The following is a 19,142-nucleotide window of genomic DNA, read 5'->3' on the forward strand; positions in this document are numbered from 1 at the left end:
CGTAAGAATGTCTTTTTATTCCAAAGATAATGTAGAAAATTAAATTTTTTTCAATTTTATACTTTCATTTTTTTTTTCACTTAGTTATAGTTTTCTTTTCTCTCTCAACTCTATTCTTTCAATTAAATATCCAGCGTAATGTTTGTGACAGATGACTACGTTGCAATGAATCCATTTTAAGAAGGGTCATAGAATAATTAGAGGAGAGGCGCGCGATAATCAGTTGCTTAGCAGATTTGAGCACTGATGTTTTGTAATATACTGTATTTTGTTAAAAGGCGTCGGATCGCTTAAATCCGAGTCTTAGACATGTGGATTTATTTTATTGCGTCAAGTTTAAGTTTTCATTATTCTTTTTTTTGTTTTGAACTCCATATTGTTAAATTTTCCTAATGACATAAACTTTCTATCTAGTCTACCGATTGTTTTGAATCAGTCCAAAATAGCAAATAAAAAGTTTCGATACATTCCGGTAGCTAGCCGATTTTCATAATCTGCTGCGCAGCTTCGTGCATAAATTTCATGAGTGCTTAATGAACAATCAACCGTGTAACATACTATACTTTTTCTACGCCCATTCATGCATGCTACTTAAAACGTCCTATTTTTGAAGAAATTGCATAATATGCTGCCTACATTTAGGGGCATTCCTTTTTCAATTCTAAATCTTGCTAACGCTAAAAGTTTTTATGTTTTTTTAATTTGTGTAAATAGAACTTATGTAAATAAAAACTTACATAAATAAAAAATTGATTATAATTCAATTAAACCAAGAAGTAAATTTTCTTCTCAAAATGCATGTGTATGATATGAGATCTCATTACGTGCATGTTATTGTTAAATGTTGAATAAGTATCTTTAATATCCATTGAAACCATGTCAATATCTTTTTTTTTGTTCCGACATATCTCAAAACGATTACTCGTTGGATGCAGGAGATCCAACAAGAAGTTTGTTGGTCTATAAATGTGTGGTACAGGAATCTAGGCAGAAAAATAATTGGGCCATTTTTATTGATGAGACCGTTAATGGGAAAAATATTTTCATATTTTCAAGAAACAAATTGCCACTCCTTTCAGAAGACATTACTTTAACTATTCATCGTTGCCTGGCATATTATTTTATTTATGTTCGGCATTTTTTAGATCAAACATATTGTAATAGGTGGATAGAACGTGAAAAAATTTATTAAATCATGCAAGTCAGACCCAGCGGGCTTAGATTTTTATTGGTAAGACCAAATAAAAGATCTTGTTAACATGAATACACCCACAACAAGGGATGATATAATTAAAAGAATATGACGCAATTCGAATATTTTAATGGCAAAAATTGAAACTATTGTTCTATCCACCCACCTAGGGAACTGCAACAGACGTAGTTAGTTGTTAGATTTGTTACATGTTTTGTCTAATGCCCAATAGATGTTTGAAGAAATATTCTAGCCTTTTGCACATTTCTCAAGATATCACGGAACAGAATAAAGGTATGAACATGCGTTATTTTGATTTTAATTTATTTCTTACTTAAACTCCTATACTTCTATTAAAATTTGTCAAAAGAAATCATCATATCTAAAATATATGAAACAACGCTTTCTAATATTCATGTTGATAATTAAATTGCTTAGAATTTATGTATTTTTTATTGCAGGAAAAAATCTTCTCAAAACAATATAAAGATTATAAAAATCGGCTAAGCTAAACCGAACTTACAGGCATTTTATCATAACAAGGTACCCACTCTCCTCCACCTCTAATTTGAGTAAATTGATTGTGAAATGAAAAGTGCGCAAAGATAATTGTATATAAAGTGCCCCTTATTTAGCCCTGTAGTGGTGTATTGTGAAAATAATTTGTTCTTGTTTCTCGGGCCCACTTTTATTATAATTTATGTCCCTGAAGCTGTTATATAATCCGTTCCTGAGATTTGGTGGACGACAGTTCTTAATTGCCTACCCGGTACATATGAATAGATGAACTTTATATGTGAATTTTTCTCTTTTTTTTTAAATTATTGTTAATGTTATATAATGTGACATGTATAATGAGCAGAGAATGACGTAATTTGGAAGTTTCCTACATAAACACAATACAATTCGAGAATCTGGTATTCTAGGAGGAAAATTTGAACTGCCAGTATTATCTATAATAACTAAACAAGATTATAACAAGCTTTCATATGATTTCAACAAGAAGGACCTACGAAACATTTTCTCATCGTTAGATAGGGATGAGGTTTAATGCTGGAATGTTCTCATTTAATCCACTTAATCCGCAGTATATTGAAAAAGTGAATATTTTCTCAAATGAGAATTATAAGTACTTATCAGTTAGTAGTTTCTCGATTAAACTGTCATAAAATTCCTTCTGTTTTCTTATCAGAAAAAAAATGAATGTATTTGTTACTTTTATCAGTCTTTCAATTTTGAAGAAACAACAGAATAGGTGTTTCGCGTGTTAAGGAAATATAAAACAAGTTTTTATAATAGAATTAGAAATTTATTCGAATGCTGAATAGAAAATCGAAAATTGTACAAAATTCAATAGAACTAGTATTACTTACATCTAAGTGAGGAATGTGAGTAGCAACAACGATGGTCAATACCGTTTACTTTTTTGTTTATTACCATTCGAATTCAAATTTCCCTAATTACCTCTTTAATTATAACACTTAATATTCCGTGGTTACTGATTTTATTGAAGAAAGCGGTTAATAAATAGAAGCCTATTTATGACTAGAGAAAAATGTTTTTAGAAGAAATAAGTTATCAAAATGTTCATGTGTAAAATCGAATTTTAATGAGATATTTTTTTATTACACTTTCTTCAATAATACTGTGATAAAAGTTTTTATTAATGTTTATACGTACTTAATATTTTCGATTCTCATTCTATTACCACGTTTGTTATAAAATATTGAAAAAACTTACATTCATATTTAACAATCGATTGGCTACTAATATCTTCGTAATATATGAGTAATATTATATTGATTGACAAGTTTCGAATTTGCATCCTCAAGTATACATCCAATAAAATTAATTTATAATCATATCAAGATTAGTAACTTGCGTCATTCATTTTAAGTGATTAACGGGTGTGGCAGTTTAATATTGACATTGCTGCTGCTCTTCCCTTGTAAAATAATTTCATCATTTATTAATCGCAATGTTTCAATCAGAAAGTATCAGCTTAAAACTTGAAATCCTTAAGTCCACTTTTTATAGGGAGATGACTCACCACCAATAAATTAAGATATATAATTTGATCAACTTTCACATGTTGTGTATTTTTTTCATTTTTTAAAACTAAAACGGACTTTTGTTGATAGTTCATTAACTCTTTTCGTGTGTAATAGATATAGCACCTCATCCACAATATAAGTTTGAATCAATAGGACCAACTGTTAATGCGACGAAATTTTATTTCAATTCCACATATTTTCAGAATCTGGGAACTAACAATAATTTGGTTTTGGCTTGATTTCAACAATGCATTACTCAGAACTCAACTTTTTAAGAAAATTTCTATACCGCCGTCGCTTATAATTGTGTCTTTCATGAAAAGATTTTTAGTAAACAATAAATCCAACTTATATTACTTTGCCCGATAAAAATTTTATAATTCGAATTATAGTTCAGGATTGAACTGTATTAGTTCATTTACAATATACATAATTACAATGTTGATGAATCTACCACAGACAAAAACGAAGGAAAATATTACAAAAAACTGTAGGAGTGCTTTGGGATAAACTCTAGAATCTAAACTCAAAAACACTAGGATCGATTGAAAAAATTGAAAAAAGCAGATGGAAACCTTAATAAAATGGTGAGAAATGTACAAGATTCCAAAACAGATATTGGAAGAAAATGAAGCAATAATGAAAAGAATATATATATATATATATATATATATATATATATATATATATATATATATATATATATATATATATATATATATTCAACAGATTGTGAGAATAATAGAGAAATAAGGAAATTGTATATTCTGACAAAGAAGGTTCATCCATGAAGAATAAGACATGGAAGACAATTTTGGAAAATAAGCTAGAGGTGGATATAAAGAAAAATGAATGATAATACGAATGAACTACTAGTTATAATCAACAAAAATGAGTTGAGAAATGTGAGAAAGGTAAGAATTTATATTGATAATGACATGATCAGAGAATAAAGGGAAGTAAATAACGAAATAATTGTGAAGGGGGAAGAAAGAAAAGGAGAATGTTTAAAATTAAATCGTATTCATTCTTTCTGTATACCTCGTCAGGTTCAGATCGTTTAGTTAAATCCCAACAATAATAAATTCTTCGCTATTTGTTATAATTAAAATGTGATATCACAAATTGTTGAAGCAGTGTTTTTATCATAATATTTTGGTAAATATACTTTGAAATATTTACGTATCCGGAAATCAATAGGCCAATCACTGAGACACAGACTGTTTGGTTTTTATCGAGCTGAGATTTACTTATATATTTGATCCGTTTCTCTTATTTTTTTCAACAATTGACTGGGATTTTGGCAACCAAGATCACAGTAATATGTCTAACCTCCCCTCACTACCAAAAATCAATCCAAATATTCACTCTCCACCTTTATCATATGCTGCAGCTACCTCAGCCAAATCTCCACCGCCTTCTGTGTCCTCACAAGATCAGGCCAACATTATGCCTTCTATCCACAACACTGTACTATTTGACTACATTAAATCAATAGGTAGCATCATCTCTCCTAAAAATGTCATTTTCGCATCCAGAATATCACACGGACGCATATGCATTTATTTATCATCGACGACTCAAGTCCACGAACTTCTAAAAACCAACCAAAACATCCTAGTTAATTCCAATTTACTCCCTATACGTCGGCATAGATCTCCAACCAAATAAATACTCATTTCCAATGTGTGTCCATTCATTCTCCATTCCGTCATCGAGAAAGCATTGCAAAACCTAGGGTTATCACTCACTTCTCCTATATCAGACGACAAATGTGGCTCACCTGATGATGAATACGCACATGTACTCAGCTTCCGCCGAGTAATGTATTACCAACCAATAATGATTTTTCTGTTCAAATTTCGACTGTAATCAGTCATGAAAATACAGCACACAGAATATTCATTTCTACCGACAAACTTCAATGCTTTCTCTGCAAACAGACTGGGCACACTGCTGATTCATGTCCCAACACTTCCATCCCTCAAGATTCCTCTCTCAAATCAAATGATTCGGTCAATCTCATTCCCTTCTCTTGTGCTGACTCTACTGCCAGTACTAATACTTCAGTTATTCTCGTAGTATCCTCGGAAGACACCCTTCCTCATTTTCCCTCTCTAATTTCCTTATCAGAAACTAGCGAAAAACGTCCCCGTTCGAATGACAGCAGCCTCGACTCACCACAGTCTATATCTCCTACTGATCTTCATCCAGATCCAATGCCTCCCCCCGAATTTTCAACATCCAGCTCCATAAACCTTGCAAAAGAGAAGACCAAAAAATCTAAACTGACTAAAAACGATTGTCACTTCATAAGCTCTGAATCACGCTCCGTTAAATATAAACAATTCGACGATTCTCCTGAATCATTTTCCCTTACAGGCACTCAATTTATTGCGTTTCTTGAAAGCCAACAAATTTATTTCCGACACAACCCTGCTTCTGAAGTATTTATCCCTAATTTATCCTAATATAAAAGAAAGATCTTTAAAAAACCCTATTACACGTCTAATCAATAGAATTAACTTTAAACTCCGAGCAAAAAACTCCTCCCGAAATGTCTTTTTCTGATTATGACAATACTACTGACTCCTTGACATTACCTTAGTAAATATACTCTCCTTTTTTCTTAAACAAGTACATTCTCCTTGATATAGTGGAACTGCGATGGATTTTATCCTCGACTAGAAAGAATTCAGAAAACCATTTCCTCCCACAAACCCGACTGCCTTTGTCTCCAAGAAACCAACTTAAAAATTCATCATAAACGCAATTAGAGAAACTTTGAAGGATATCATTACATTCGTACCAACTGCATAAGAGCCAGTGGTGGTACTTCAATATTTGTATCCAGCGACATATACTCATCCCACCTTCCATTATCAACAAACCTTGAGTAGTAGCTGTCACTACTTGATGCCCCAATAAACTTACCATTTGCAGTATATACATTCCACCGGACCAACCCCCTCATGAAAAAGAGTTAACAGACTTAATTCGTCAGCTTCCCCAACCATACATTCTTGTTGGTGACTTTAAAGCACATCACACTATGTGGGGCGCCACCCAAACTCGCACTAGAGGCAACACAATAGAAAAAGTTATAAATTCAACTGGTATCTGTCTGTTAAATACTGGATCTAAAACTCACTTTAACATCTCCTCAGGTTTCTTTTCTGCTACTGACCCTAAAACTGCACTTTCTCTTTCTTGGCAAGTTTCCGATGACCTACATGATAGCGACCACATTCCTATTATTATATCCAATCCCTGTAATAAAGAAACTGTTGCCAAAAGGTTCTGGCAAATAAAAAATGCAAACTGGCCTGAGTTTACCTCTCTCTCCGAAGCATACTTATCATCTTTGATCATTTCTACGAATATAAACGATACGCTAGATATGTTCAATAAGAGTATACTTGCGGATGCCGAGGCTCACATTGGTAAAACGGTCTTTTCTTCGGCATATAGGGCTGTTCCATGGTGGAGTCCGGATTGTGCGAATGCCATACGTGAATCAAAACATGCTCTTAATCGGTTTAGACGTCACAAAATACAAGAAAACCTTATTGTACATAAAAGACTTAAAGCTAAAGCTAAATTTATTGTCAAGTAAAGTAAGAAATCTGGTTGGCAAAGTTATACTTCATCCCTTACCCACAATACAGACCCTAGTCAAGTTTGGAAAAAAATTGCACAAATCCAAGGCAAGAAAACTAATATCAAAATTCCTTCTTTATTATCTAACGATCTGCTCCGACACCAATAGCCAAAAAATCTCTGACACACTCGCACAACACTTTGAAGAAACTTTCAGCATCCATAATCTGGCATCCGATTTTCATAACTCATATATTCAGCTCTCCTCCACACTCTAGCTAAATCCTCTCGATATTGCGTCTGTCCATGGTCCTATTAATTTAAATGAACTAAAATTGGCGCTATCGTCCTGCAAAAATTCATATTATCATTCGTCCCTAATTTCCCAACTGATAGAATTTTTAGGGTTTCCGCAAACGGTAAGCTCTCCCTTCCCCATCCACAAAATACTAGCATCCCTCAAGGTTCAGTATTAAGCTCTACTTAATTTATCCTCACAATTAATTAGCTATGTGACAATTTCCCATCTCCCGTAAAATATGTCCAATACGCTGATGAACTAATCATTTATTGCCATGGTAAATCCGTCCCCTCTACATGCCAACTGCTCCAAAACGCAATAAATCTACTACAAGACAGATCCCCCTACCTAGGATTATCATTTTCCCTTAATCAAATACTTGCTGATAAAATTCTCTCGAAGAACATCTATTCACTCACCTCAAATTTTCTTTGATAACCCCCCTCTACCTATTGTGAATCAGTGCAAATTCCTTGGTATGACTTTTGATTATCGACTCAACTGGAATCACCATATTCATGATGTAAAAGGCATTTGCCTTTTACTGAAGAGGTTGAACATAATTAAAAACAGAGCTCTCGTATGCTCAAACCTTGATTATGGTTGTTTTATCTATATGTCCGCTTCCAAGTCTGAAACTGACTTATTGAAATCTGTACACAACACCGCTCTTTGCCTTTGCCTTGGTGCCTTTCGCTCAAGCACCGCCGCTAGTGTCAATGTTGACGCTAATAAGCCACCACTATCCTTAAGACGACATCTCTTCTCCTGTCATATGCTGCTAAAGTATCTTTCAATCCTTCTAATCCTGTCCATTCGCTACTTAACACCACTTCCGTATCTACTAACTCACGAACAACTGTAAATTCAATCCACGAATTGCTCGCACCTCTACTCAAAAATACCAACCTCTCTTGACCCTTCCACTTCCTTTGCCTTCTTCTCCCTCTTGGATAAAAAATATTCCCATAGTAGATACCTCACTAACCATCTACAATAAACACGAATCCCCCTAGCTTTCTTGTAGAGAAAGCATTCCTGGAAATTCTGCATATAAAATCCTTCGACCTAATTCTCTATACGGATGCGTCCAAAGCTGAATCCCGTGTGGGTTGCGCAGTCACTACAAACCACGAACTCATAAGTTCTTTCCGCTTCCCTCGACGTGTAGTGTTTACACTGGTGAACTATACAGTATCCTTCACGCTTTCAAATATATTTCTCCTCCCCATAAACATATCGCCATATGTACTGACTCTCTTTCATCCATACACTCAATCACAACCATATTTACCGACCATCCTATAGTCCAAAACATTCATGAGTTCTACTAAACTCTCATTGCTCTTGATATAACAGTCTCCCTCATCTGGTTTCCATGGCATACTGGAATTGCTGGAAACGAATGTGCCGATCGCCATGCCAAAGAAACCACAGAGAATCAGTCTGAAATCCCAGTTCAGCTGGCCAGTGATCTGAAGATTAACTTCAAACACCTCATCAAAAAATCTTGCCACGATACATGGAGCAAGAGTACTACAGCACTACATCACATCAACCCATCTACTTCTCACATTTCCCTAAACTGTTTGTACAGGAGAGAAACTGTGACAATGAGAAGACTTCGCATCAACCACACGAAACTTACTCACGGCTATTTGATGTCGTCAGAAAGTCGTCCTCTCTGCCGAACTTGTCAAGTTCCTGTGACTATTAAGCACATCCTCACCAACTGCAGACAATATTCTACCGCATATCAACAGTTTGATATGAAAACCAACCTTAAGGAACACTTAACTGCCTGACAGAAATGAGGAAAATCGTGAAGTTTCTTAAAGCTACCAAGCTGTATGAGAGAATATAATTAATTTATGCATTGTAATAGATTTTGTAACAGTCCTCTATTTAACTTATGCTTGTTTTTGTGTGCAATGACCAGCGCTGTCGAGGAACGTTAAACTGAAATAAAAAGAAAATCGTATAGGTGCAATTTGCTTCTTTTAATAATTTGTATTGACTAGATATATGAATGTATCTTGAGTTGATTATGAAGTAGGATTTACTCTCACTCCTGACAATATGTATCTTTTTGATCAAATTTGTGATATCTGCTGGATCATTTTCCATCATTGATACTTCGCGATGTTGACTATAGAGGAAAGGCAGGTTAAATAGAATACTCAAACATACATAAAGTTGAAATTTGAGAAAAAATCAAAAAGTGCAAATTATCCCATTTTACCTAATAGGTAGGGCAAAATGAGGTATTGAATATCAAATTAATAGCATGTAAATTTACTGATGCGCATATTTCACAAACAAATACGGCCTCATCATCATCGTTGACTACTCCAGCACATAAATTATGTGCCCATCGCACGAAGCAAAGGCAGCTTATCCCTCAGAAGACGTAGAATTAAAATAGTCACAAAACAGAGATTCTGCGTCGTTGCTTTGACTATCTTCACTATCACTTGAACAATCTTTTCGCAATTGTCTTATCACTTTTCTTTTTACCGTCTACGGCCACTATCTTTCTTTTAACGGTATTCTATTTTGGTGTTTCGTGTTTATTACTTTTTTTAAGAGATTACTCTAGCTCCTCTTTATAGGGTACGGACGTCTGTAGTCTGTTTTTTTCAGTCCTTTTCTTTGGAAATACAGAATCGTTCGTTTCAGATGTGCCTGGCTGAGGGTCACCAGTAGGAGTGATTTTATTTGTGTGGATACCTGAAATTGTTTTGTGTGAAGAAGCAGAATTCTTATTTTTGGACGTTGGTTCGGAGTCAGTGATGGACGTGAATTTATTTTTGAAGTCGTTTTTCCTATTTGAATTGGTTTTGCAGTCGTTGCTGACACATACTTCGATATCATTATCATTATAGATTCAGGTAACTCATGCTCAATTGGGACGACTTTGTTATTTTGTTCAAGAGCTATGTGTACTTTTACAATTTCTGTAGCCACAGAAGGTAGTAGAAAATCAGTATCAGACAAAACATTAGCACCTTTTAAGCCAAATTCAATTTTTTAGTCACTGATTTATGCGTTAAAAAAACGCAGATAGTTGATGGGTGATAACTACACGGCCTGGCTCAGTTTTAAGCCATTTTCTTAACTTCTTCTTAAAGGCGACGTATATTGCTTGAAGCCAGTGATTAGTATGGAGTGGAAAGCAAAAAAATATGACTCTACTGTCTCGTGCATAACATATATGTTCAAGAATTTTTGTATGTGAGGCGTGCCTGTCTAAAAGAAGAAGTACAATTCAAAGCACAGATTCATCGTTTACCTTTCCGCGCAATAATTTTAGACAACGTCATATATCATCTCTGGTGTGGTATTTCCTAACTAATGCTTCAGGAAGTGCAAAAAATGGTATAAAAGAAACTTTTTGAATCCTCTTGCCCACATTTCTGAAGTTACTTCTGGTTTTTTTAATGTGAAATCTGGATGTCGCTTAAGAAATTCTTAGAACAAATATCTTTCAGCACTTTGTGTTACTTTGTTGAACGGGGGATTGACATTATTTAACTCTGTTAAATGGAAGATGATGAGCACCCTGCATCCTTCCACAGTTAATCCAAATTTCTTCCATGGTATTCAAGTAATTGACAATTTCGTCTTCTTATAACTTCCTAAAATTTCTAACAATGGTACAGCTGAAGCAACTCTCTGTTTTTTCCAAGAGTGGTTTGTGAAGAATTGAACTGAAAAGAAGTTCCATGATTATCTATTTATCTGTATGAAATCATGGAGTTTCATTTTGAACTACAATTTTAGTTACAATTTGCATGCTCTTCATTGGCCACCTCTGCCTGTTGGTAGAACGATTGTAATTATACCTCATCTGATAATAAAAAATATTAATTGATTTGAAAAAAAGTACAAACAGTCTGGTACGTCATATTACCCTACCCCATTTTGCCCGTCCTGGACTATTTCACAATAATCGTACAAAATATACCTTAAACATAAACTACTTCCACAAAATAATATATCACCTTAAACTTAAGACTGTACAAGTGGCATTTAGAAGTAAAAATGGTTAGCATGTTTTATCTTAACCAGATACGTTCGTACTAACAAGATGAGCCACTGTAAGCACCCGTGAGCGTGTCTTTAAAATACAACTTATTTATCAGAGCAGAGATAACCAAAATATCTGTTTTGCTCACCTACCCCCGATTTATGTAGGTCGAGAATAGTATCTATTTTGGGAAGATAGATTTAGCGTATCTAAATTTATTAAGAAGAGTGACCAAATATGGAATAGTATCCCTAAAATAGAATACCGACATTTTTCGGAAACAAATATTCCTAGTTGCTAAAGACAGTGATCTTCTGTTTCTTTCCATCATTATACTCGCGTACAGGTTTTGATTTGTCAATCGGGAGACGATTGTGGCCGCGGTGTTTTGTTTCGAATCTAATTTTTTGTTTTAGAATGCCGTCTTGGAGTTCAAAAGGAAAATTAGAAGAATGGAACACAGTTCACATGAGAGAAGCTATCCGAATGGTTAATAATTCTTTCAAACTTTTGCGAGCAAATATTTAGATTTTTATTTTGGTTTACAATACATCCAAGTTTTCTAGTATACCTTGTAGTTAAGTTTCGAAATAAAGACATTTTTTTATGAATGAGTGCCAAAACTGTTTATCTCACATAGTTGAGTAATCGATTAAAATTTTAAATTCAGTAGTCTCGGGTAGTGATTGCCAAAATATATCATTGTTTGATAGATTTCATTGAGTGTTTTGTACCAAACTAATAACTAGTTTCTATTGATTTAGCGAGTATTCTAACGCCGTTCCTGCATTATATTATATTATATTATATTATAGTATCTTATAATGTACAAATTCTGTGCTTCTTTACAATAGAATAACTAATATTACCGTTGACCGTCTTACAAAGTATTTGCAAATAAATCGGTGTGTGGAAATGGCAGTAATCAAGATATACTCCTAAGGTATTAGTGCGAATCTCTCCTTGTTACATTCTACAATAATTTGCATTACTATATCAAACTAAGGCTTAAGTGACGGCACCTAACTTCCAAGAGGACTAACGAAAACACGAGCGGGAACTAGACTTCGCAAAAAGGGAACTGTTAAGTTTGACCTATTTTTTATGTTTATGTTTAACATGGAAATGTTTTCTAGTTAATAGATAAAGGAAGAAATGTGTATCTTCTCTACGGAATGCTCGCTACTATTTCTACTTTTTCTTGGTATACACATATAATTGTTTCCTTGTTTAATCTTTCTACATCAACGATCATTGTTATCTTCGTATTTTTGTTATTGTTATTGCCTTAGATTGTATGTATTTATTCCTTTCCTTTTTCACTGATGTTTACGTTTGTGTTTTATCTTAATATTATTAATACTTCTACTACTATTTGTAATTTAGAGTAATATTTTCACTCCACCAACTTTCGGAGTAATCCTTATACATTTTATAGATATTATCCAAGTATCTTAACATTATTTTCGGACAATCTTCTCCACTTATTTGACGTCACTATTGTTGAGTTGTCCATATCTCTATACTCATTTTCAATACTATCATTCTAGCAAGAAATATCAGAAATTCGTTAAAAACAGTTATTACTTTGAAGGTGAAGGTGAAGGAAGACCTGTATTTAGCACTATTTTGGTGTTCTAAGGACGTTAGTTTTTTCATCAAACCCTTATAATAATTCCAATCCATCCTATCAAGCTTCTTGTATGAGAAATTTCTTGAGGTAACAATGATATTTCTCTTTCTCTCTACAGTATCATTCAAACTTTTGGAGTGATTTAGAAATAACAAAGGATATACTGGCAGAAAATTAACATTTTTACATGTTTTATAAACACTTTATGATACCACACAACCATACCATACCACTAATCTAACCATATATATAAGAAGCTACTCCCCAAATCACTGGTTCACATTGACTATTAAGGATGAAATTATTTATTGAACTATGATTAATAGTATTGTAATCATTGATATTATTATAAATTCTCCTGTTTACGAATTTCGAAAAAATAACACTTCCAGTTGATATTACTGAACAAGAGTGTTTATAATCAACTTAGTTGCGCCTTTGAATAACGTTACCCTAACCTAGTAGACATTCATGAAAATGTGCAAACGCTAAATGATCGGGGATAAATTTTATGGTTCTTCCCTCCACGGTTCAAGGAGTTTATTCTCTTCTGCATTATTACTTGTTTCAAAAGAGATAATATAATTTCTGGGAATGGATATAAAAGTTTCCAAAGTAATTTTAAAATTTATGGAAGGACCTTGTTCACATTAATTAATCCGGTTGCTCTTTAAGATATAATTCTCCAACAGAAAAGTTCAAGGGTATTGAAAATGAAATGTACAATACACCAACTAACGCCCTCTATTATGCTTAACCAAAAATAATATATTCTTACTTTGGAGCTAAATACATTTTCTGAATAAATATGCAAATAAATGCTGGAAAATGATATGGTTTTCAATTTAAAGGAAAAATCACTATATTCAAGACGTTCTGTTAATGTGCTCTTGAAGATATCAATTATAGAATATTGTTGTTATTCAAAATATAGAATCTTGACCTTGATACTATTGAAATAACTCCCAATCTATGCTACGCATATCATTAATACTCTTAATTTCTAATAAATACTGGTATTACTATCCAAAATCATCATTTTTAGGACTGTAATTCATTATTATTTATCTACTTTTTTATCTACTCCAAATTTCATGTTTTTTTTTCTATTTTTCATGAACTTTAAATGAATGATATTCTTAATTTTCGCTGTTCCTTATATCTTCTGTCAAAATAATATACATAAAATAATGTACATAAATCTGAGTGAAATTTTAGTTCCAATACTTCTATACAAAAGTCTATGTTCGTTTTTGGGTGAATATGGGCGAAAAAGAAATTCGATGATTATCTTCTAAGTAGAAGATCAATTGATGAAATCTTGAGTTATGGGAACGCTTCTAGTAACCCGACACCGCTAGACTGCTGAATTGCAATCCCACAGATACCTTTCATCATAAAATATTTCAATGTCATAATTAGATTTTATTTAGCTTTCGAGTTGTAAGGTCTCATTTTTAGTTTGTAAAAATAAAAATTATTTTTTAAAAAGTAGTTTTAATAAGCTACAAATTCAATTCTTGTAAAAGTTACGTAAATATGAATGATATCTGTAAGTTGTTCTATTCTTTTAAATTGAGTCATATGAACACGGATGATATTGAACGTCCGGGATTATCATTTGCTGCATTTGCCTCATGAGTAGCGATATTGATATGTTACTGAGGTTTGTGACTTTCAGACTTTGTAACTTTTTATCACGAAAATAGCACATTAGTATTAAACTTCAGTGCAAAATCCGTGTGAGGGTGTAAATCGATGGTAAATGCCAACTAACAATTATTGAATATCTTGAAGGCCTCCGAGTGGATCTCGGCTGAAAAATGGAGATCACCCTGTTGACCTAACCTAACCTAACCTAAATACTATATGAGAAACACATGACGTTTCGAAGAAAAAACATATAAAATTTTTCCTCACCTTATGTACAAGGACTTTAATAAATATGATATTAATATAAGTCAATAACGACATAATACGTTAACCAACTATATTTCACTAAAACACAAAAAAAAACAAAAGAAATAATATTATATATCAAGGCCTTGTACTAATTGTGTCGAAGTCTAAATAGGGCAGACCTCTCATTATATAGAAAATACACTAAAAGGTAATAAATACGATAAAAAATGAAACTGCGTTAACTAACCATGGAATAACAAAAAAACATGAATTAGATTATAAAGATTCAAAAATTTTTGGAAAGGAATCTAATACACGAAAAAGAGAATTTTTAGAAATGGTTCACATTCATAAGAAGGAAAAAGCTATTAATGATAAAAAAGATCTGAATAACTTAAAAAAAATTTATAGTTCTATTTTGTAAATTCTAATAAAACTACAAATAATTTGAATGATTAAGTAATGCTTTATATTTGAGATGTAAGGATTAAGGAAAAATTATTATTTTTATTATTAGAACATTTTATATTTTGATTTTATTCTTATTTTGATTTTCAGAATGTAGATCTATTGATTAATATATATACGAAAATTGTCAGTGTCATATCATATTTTGATAAAGACTTGAAGAATGGCTGCTACATATTGTTTATATGTGAAAAACTAAGGAGAAATTAATGTTTCATGTTGAAACAGATTTCTATTTTGATTCTATTTTTATTTTGATACTTACGATGTAGGTGACCTATGATTAATATGAATACGCAAGTTGTCAATGAGTTCTGATAAAGACACAAAGTAGTCGAAACGTCAATATTATATGCTTTGAAAAAAAATTTTATATATATATATATATATATATATATATATATATAAAATATCAGTCTTGTAATTGAAGTTGTTGGTAGAATTTATGTTAGAAATAAAGTTAGTTTTTAAAAACACGGTTCCAGTTAACTAAAAGTTAATATATAAAAAATTATATTATATTATAATTGTAAAGAAGTTAAATATATATATATATATATATATATATATAAATATATATATATATATACATATATATATTTATTTGAAATCGAAATAAACAATTACTGTTGGTATTTGAAGCTCTTTTTTGTATACAATATTGTAATCATATTCTCAAATTTCAAGCACCAACTAATTGGAAATTTCATTCCAAAAAGATAAGTGCGGGAGTATTCAACTGCTCTACCAATTACAGAGTAATTGCATTCTGAACCATTTAGGATTTTGCTGGCATAAGCAACAGGTAGGTCAGAGCCTATTTTTCTTTTGCCTAGAATAGCACCTAAAGCAATATTACTTGCATCTATGTTTAATTATAAAGGTTACGAAAAATCTGCATATCAAAGTATTGGCTCATTTATTTACAGATTTTTACACATTTCAAAGCATTGGACATAATCAGCATCTTTTATATTAACAGCTACATCCTTTTCAATCTCTTAGTCAATGGTTTAATCAATTTTGGAGAATCTTTCATATATTTTCGATAATAACCCAATAGTTTAAAAAATCCTTTCAATTCTTTTTAATTTTTGTTATAGGAAATTTTTGTATTGCCAGAATTTCATCTGGGTTTAGTTTTACACCTACTGGCGTTACAATGTGGTCAATATATGCTACTTCTTTTTGTAAGAATTCGCATTAGTCAATTTTTAATTTGAAATTAGACTCTCTCAATCTATCGACAATTTCTTTTAGGTTGTTAAGGTGCTTCTGTAGGCTGGTACTGAACACAATTATATCATCAAGGTATACCAAACATTTCTCTCTTTGTATACTCCTTAATATACTGTCCATAACTCGCTAAAAGGTCGCAGAAGCCCCTTTCAACGCCATCGGTATTCGCACATATTCATAGTGCTCATTTTCTATATTAAAAGCTGTTTTTGGAATATCTCCATCAGCCATATAGATCTGGTAAAAACCAGAGGCGAGATCTAAAGTCATAAAATATTGACAATGTACAATTTTAACTAGTAACGTTGTAATGCCTGTTTATGGATAACGATCTCTAATTGTGATTGCATCTATCTTTTTTTGGTACTATCTAAATGTTGCTGTACCATGGAGAATTGGAACAACCAATAATATGTTGGCTTAACATTTTTTGTTTTTTGTGAAATATCAAAATGATCAATTCAAATATAAATATTAACCAAATTGTAGTTGAAGGTTTTTTCGTATTCATAGAACTTCTCAGCATTAATAGAAGGATTTAGATCTATTTTAAAATTGGATTCTGTTGGATTTAAAATTGTAAAAAAGGCTTTAATGTTTTCTTTCTTTGTTATGTATTCTAGAATGTCTAGTTTCCAAATTTTTGTATATTATTTAATAACATAACCAATTTCTACATTTCTAGTATTTAATTTAATTACTTGCTTAAAACGAGGAGGCACTACTATACAATTCATGGATCCTGTTTTGATATCAAAATAATTTAATTTAAATTGAGTCCTTAACATATTGTTATAACTTCATAATAGCATTAGGTTTTTTAAAATTATCTAATCGCAATAATCATGAATGATCGTGAAAGTTGAACACAAACTATTCGAAATTGAGTGGTTCCTTATAATTAAACATTTTGGAAATGGTAACGACAGTGCAATAGTTTTATTGGCAACAAAATACTTTCGCCTTTTACTAATAAAGACCTTTGCTTTATTTTGTTAATAACTTATGTTAGTGCTGTACTTTGCCATTAATTACGTGATACTGGTCATATTGACGTAACTTTAAAAGCAATTAATATGTGCTATTAGTTGTGGGTTAATTTTAAATGGAGTGCAGGAACGAACATTTTCGGCATATCCACTTTTTGATTTCTGTAAAGGAAAGAAAACTGCTGCGGATCACAAAGAAATATATGAAGTTTATGGTACTGATTGCTTAACAGCCTCAAAAATGAGCAACGTTCTGGTCGGCCTTATCTTGGCTACTTGAGAAGCATGATGTTTGGGTACCTCACTACTGTCAGTTTGGTGAGATTACAAAGGTGTTGTATTTGGTAACTCTAGGAAAACTATTGTAGTTTGGACGGGAAGTGATGCCACATCCCCCCTGATTACCATTTATTTCGAAATATGCTGAATTCATAAAATGGTCACAGATGACGATGACCTTCAATCGCACCTGGTTCACTATTTTGCTGATAAAGACCAGAAATTTTATGAGCGCGTAATCATGAAGCTGAAAGAAAGATGGCAAAAGAACATTGAGCCAAATGGAAAGTATATAATTGATTAAAAGCTATTCCTTGTTGAAAAAAGTGTTTCATTTTATACTACAGAACCAAAATTACTTTGTCGCCAACAATTGATAATTGTAATAATTATTTTTGGCTATGAGTGTCACAAAGTATCTTGCGCTACCAATTTCTATTAATACTCTGGAAAGATTACATAGGGTGATACACTCTGAATTATTAAGCTTCGATGATGTCGGTTTTCGGTTCCGACGCAAGTATATTTAAAAATATATCATTGTCATTGTTGCAACTGTTTACATCTAAATTATGGAGTTTTTCAGAAAATAAACTTCTGGGTTGATTACGAACATTTGGCTGAAATCTATTATGGAAATTTTGGGGTTTGGAAGTATTTCTAGTTGGCATGCCGCTAGTGGCTGGATCTCTGATTTGGAGGACTTTGAGAAAATTGGGGGAGTCATTGTGGATTTTGATTTGGTGTTTGGTAGTTTTGTACCAGGCTGTGCTTAGGAACTTGCTGACGATATGAAACATTATTTTGAAAAGTATTCCTATTTTTATGTGTATAATTTTTATCTCTATGTGGAAATATATTTTTTTATTATATTGTTGACTAATGTAGATCTATAAATCATCAGTTAAAACACTTAGAGAAATATTCTTAATGGTTCTTTTAAACCGCATAGCAATACTATAAGTGCTAAGTTTTCAAAATAATTTCCTGAAATGTTATGTTTTGTAGCATTAGAATGTGTGATGAGATGAGAAATTTGAAGATTCAAGACATGTTGCTTTCTATTATAAAAATCAAAAGGCGTTACGTTACCTTGTTCCATTTCTGATAGATTTTTTAGTTTGATTTGGTTTCCATTAATTCTCTTTCGGATGAGTGAATATATAAACCTTCATCAATGAGTTTATAGCTCACTTGTACACTTTGACAATTTGTAGTTCGACAAGATACTATGTTTAGACAAAGGCCTGAATTGCAAGATTAGTGTCACTTCCATATATCTGACTTAGTGATATACGAGATGTGGCTATCAAATTAGCGCTGTATAGATAAAGTACGCATGCGCCAAAGCTTAGCGACTGTCAGCTGATTAGCCTACAGCCTACCCTTTCGATTGCGATGTTACAGTGTTTATAGACAAGCCAGTGTAACCGTGGCCTCCTTTTTTATAGGGGC

At 32.4% G+C, this 19,142-nt stretch overlaps 1 protein-coding gene across 7 annotated transcripts in view; it reads right to left on the bottom strand.

Moving 5' to 3' along the window:
- The window catches only part of LOC130894048 (agrin-like), a 451,778-nt gene that overhangs the window by 252,422 nt on the left and 180,214 nt on the right, over window positions 1–19,142 (bottom strand). Inside the window, exon 1 of one of the 7 annotated variants that reach the window (XM_057800625.1) lies at window positions 6,181–6,277. The exons of 5 other annotated variants lie outside the window; for them this stretch is intronic. In XM_057800625.1, the coding sequence (XP_057656608.1) occupies window positions 6,181–6,220 (40 nt within the window). In that variant the 5' untranslated portion in view covers window positions 6,221–6,277. Of the gene's footprint in view, window positions 1–2,932; window positions 2,970–6,180; window positions 6,278–19,142 lie in introns of those variants that run through there. One more of the 7 variants, XM_057800605.1, reaches the window with a different exon arrangement.

The sequence above is a fragment of the Diorhabda carinulata genome, chromosome 1 (assembly GCF_026250575.1).
Source record: "Diorhabda carinulata isolate Delta chromosome 1, icDioCari1.1, whole genome shotgun sequence".
Classification (NCBI taxonomy): domain Eukaryota; kingdom Metazoa; phylum Arthropoda; class Insecta; order Coleoptera; family Chrysomelidae; genus Diorhabda; species Diorhabda carinulata.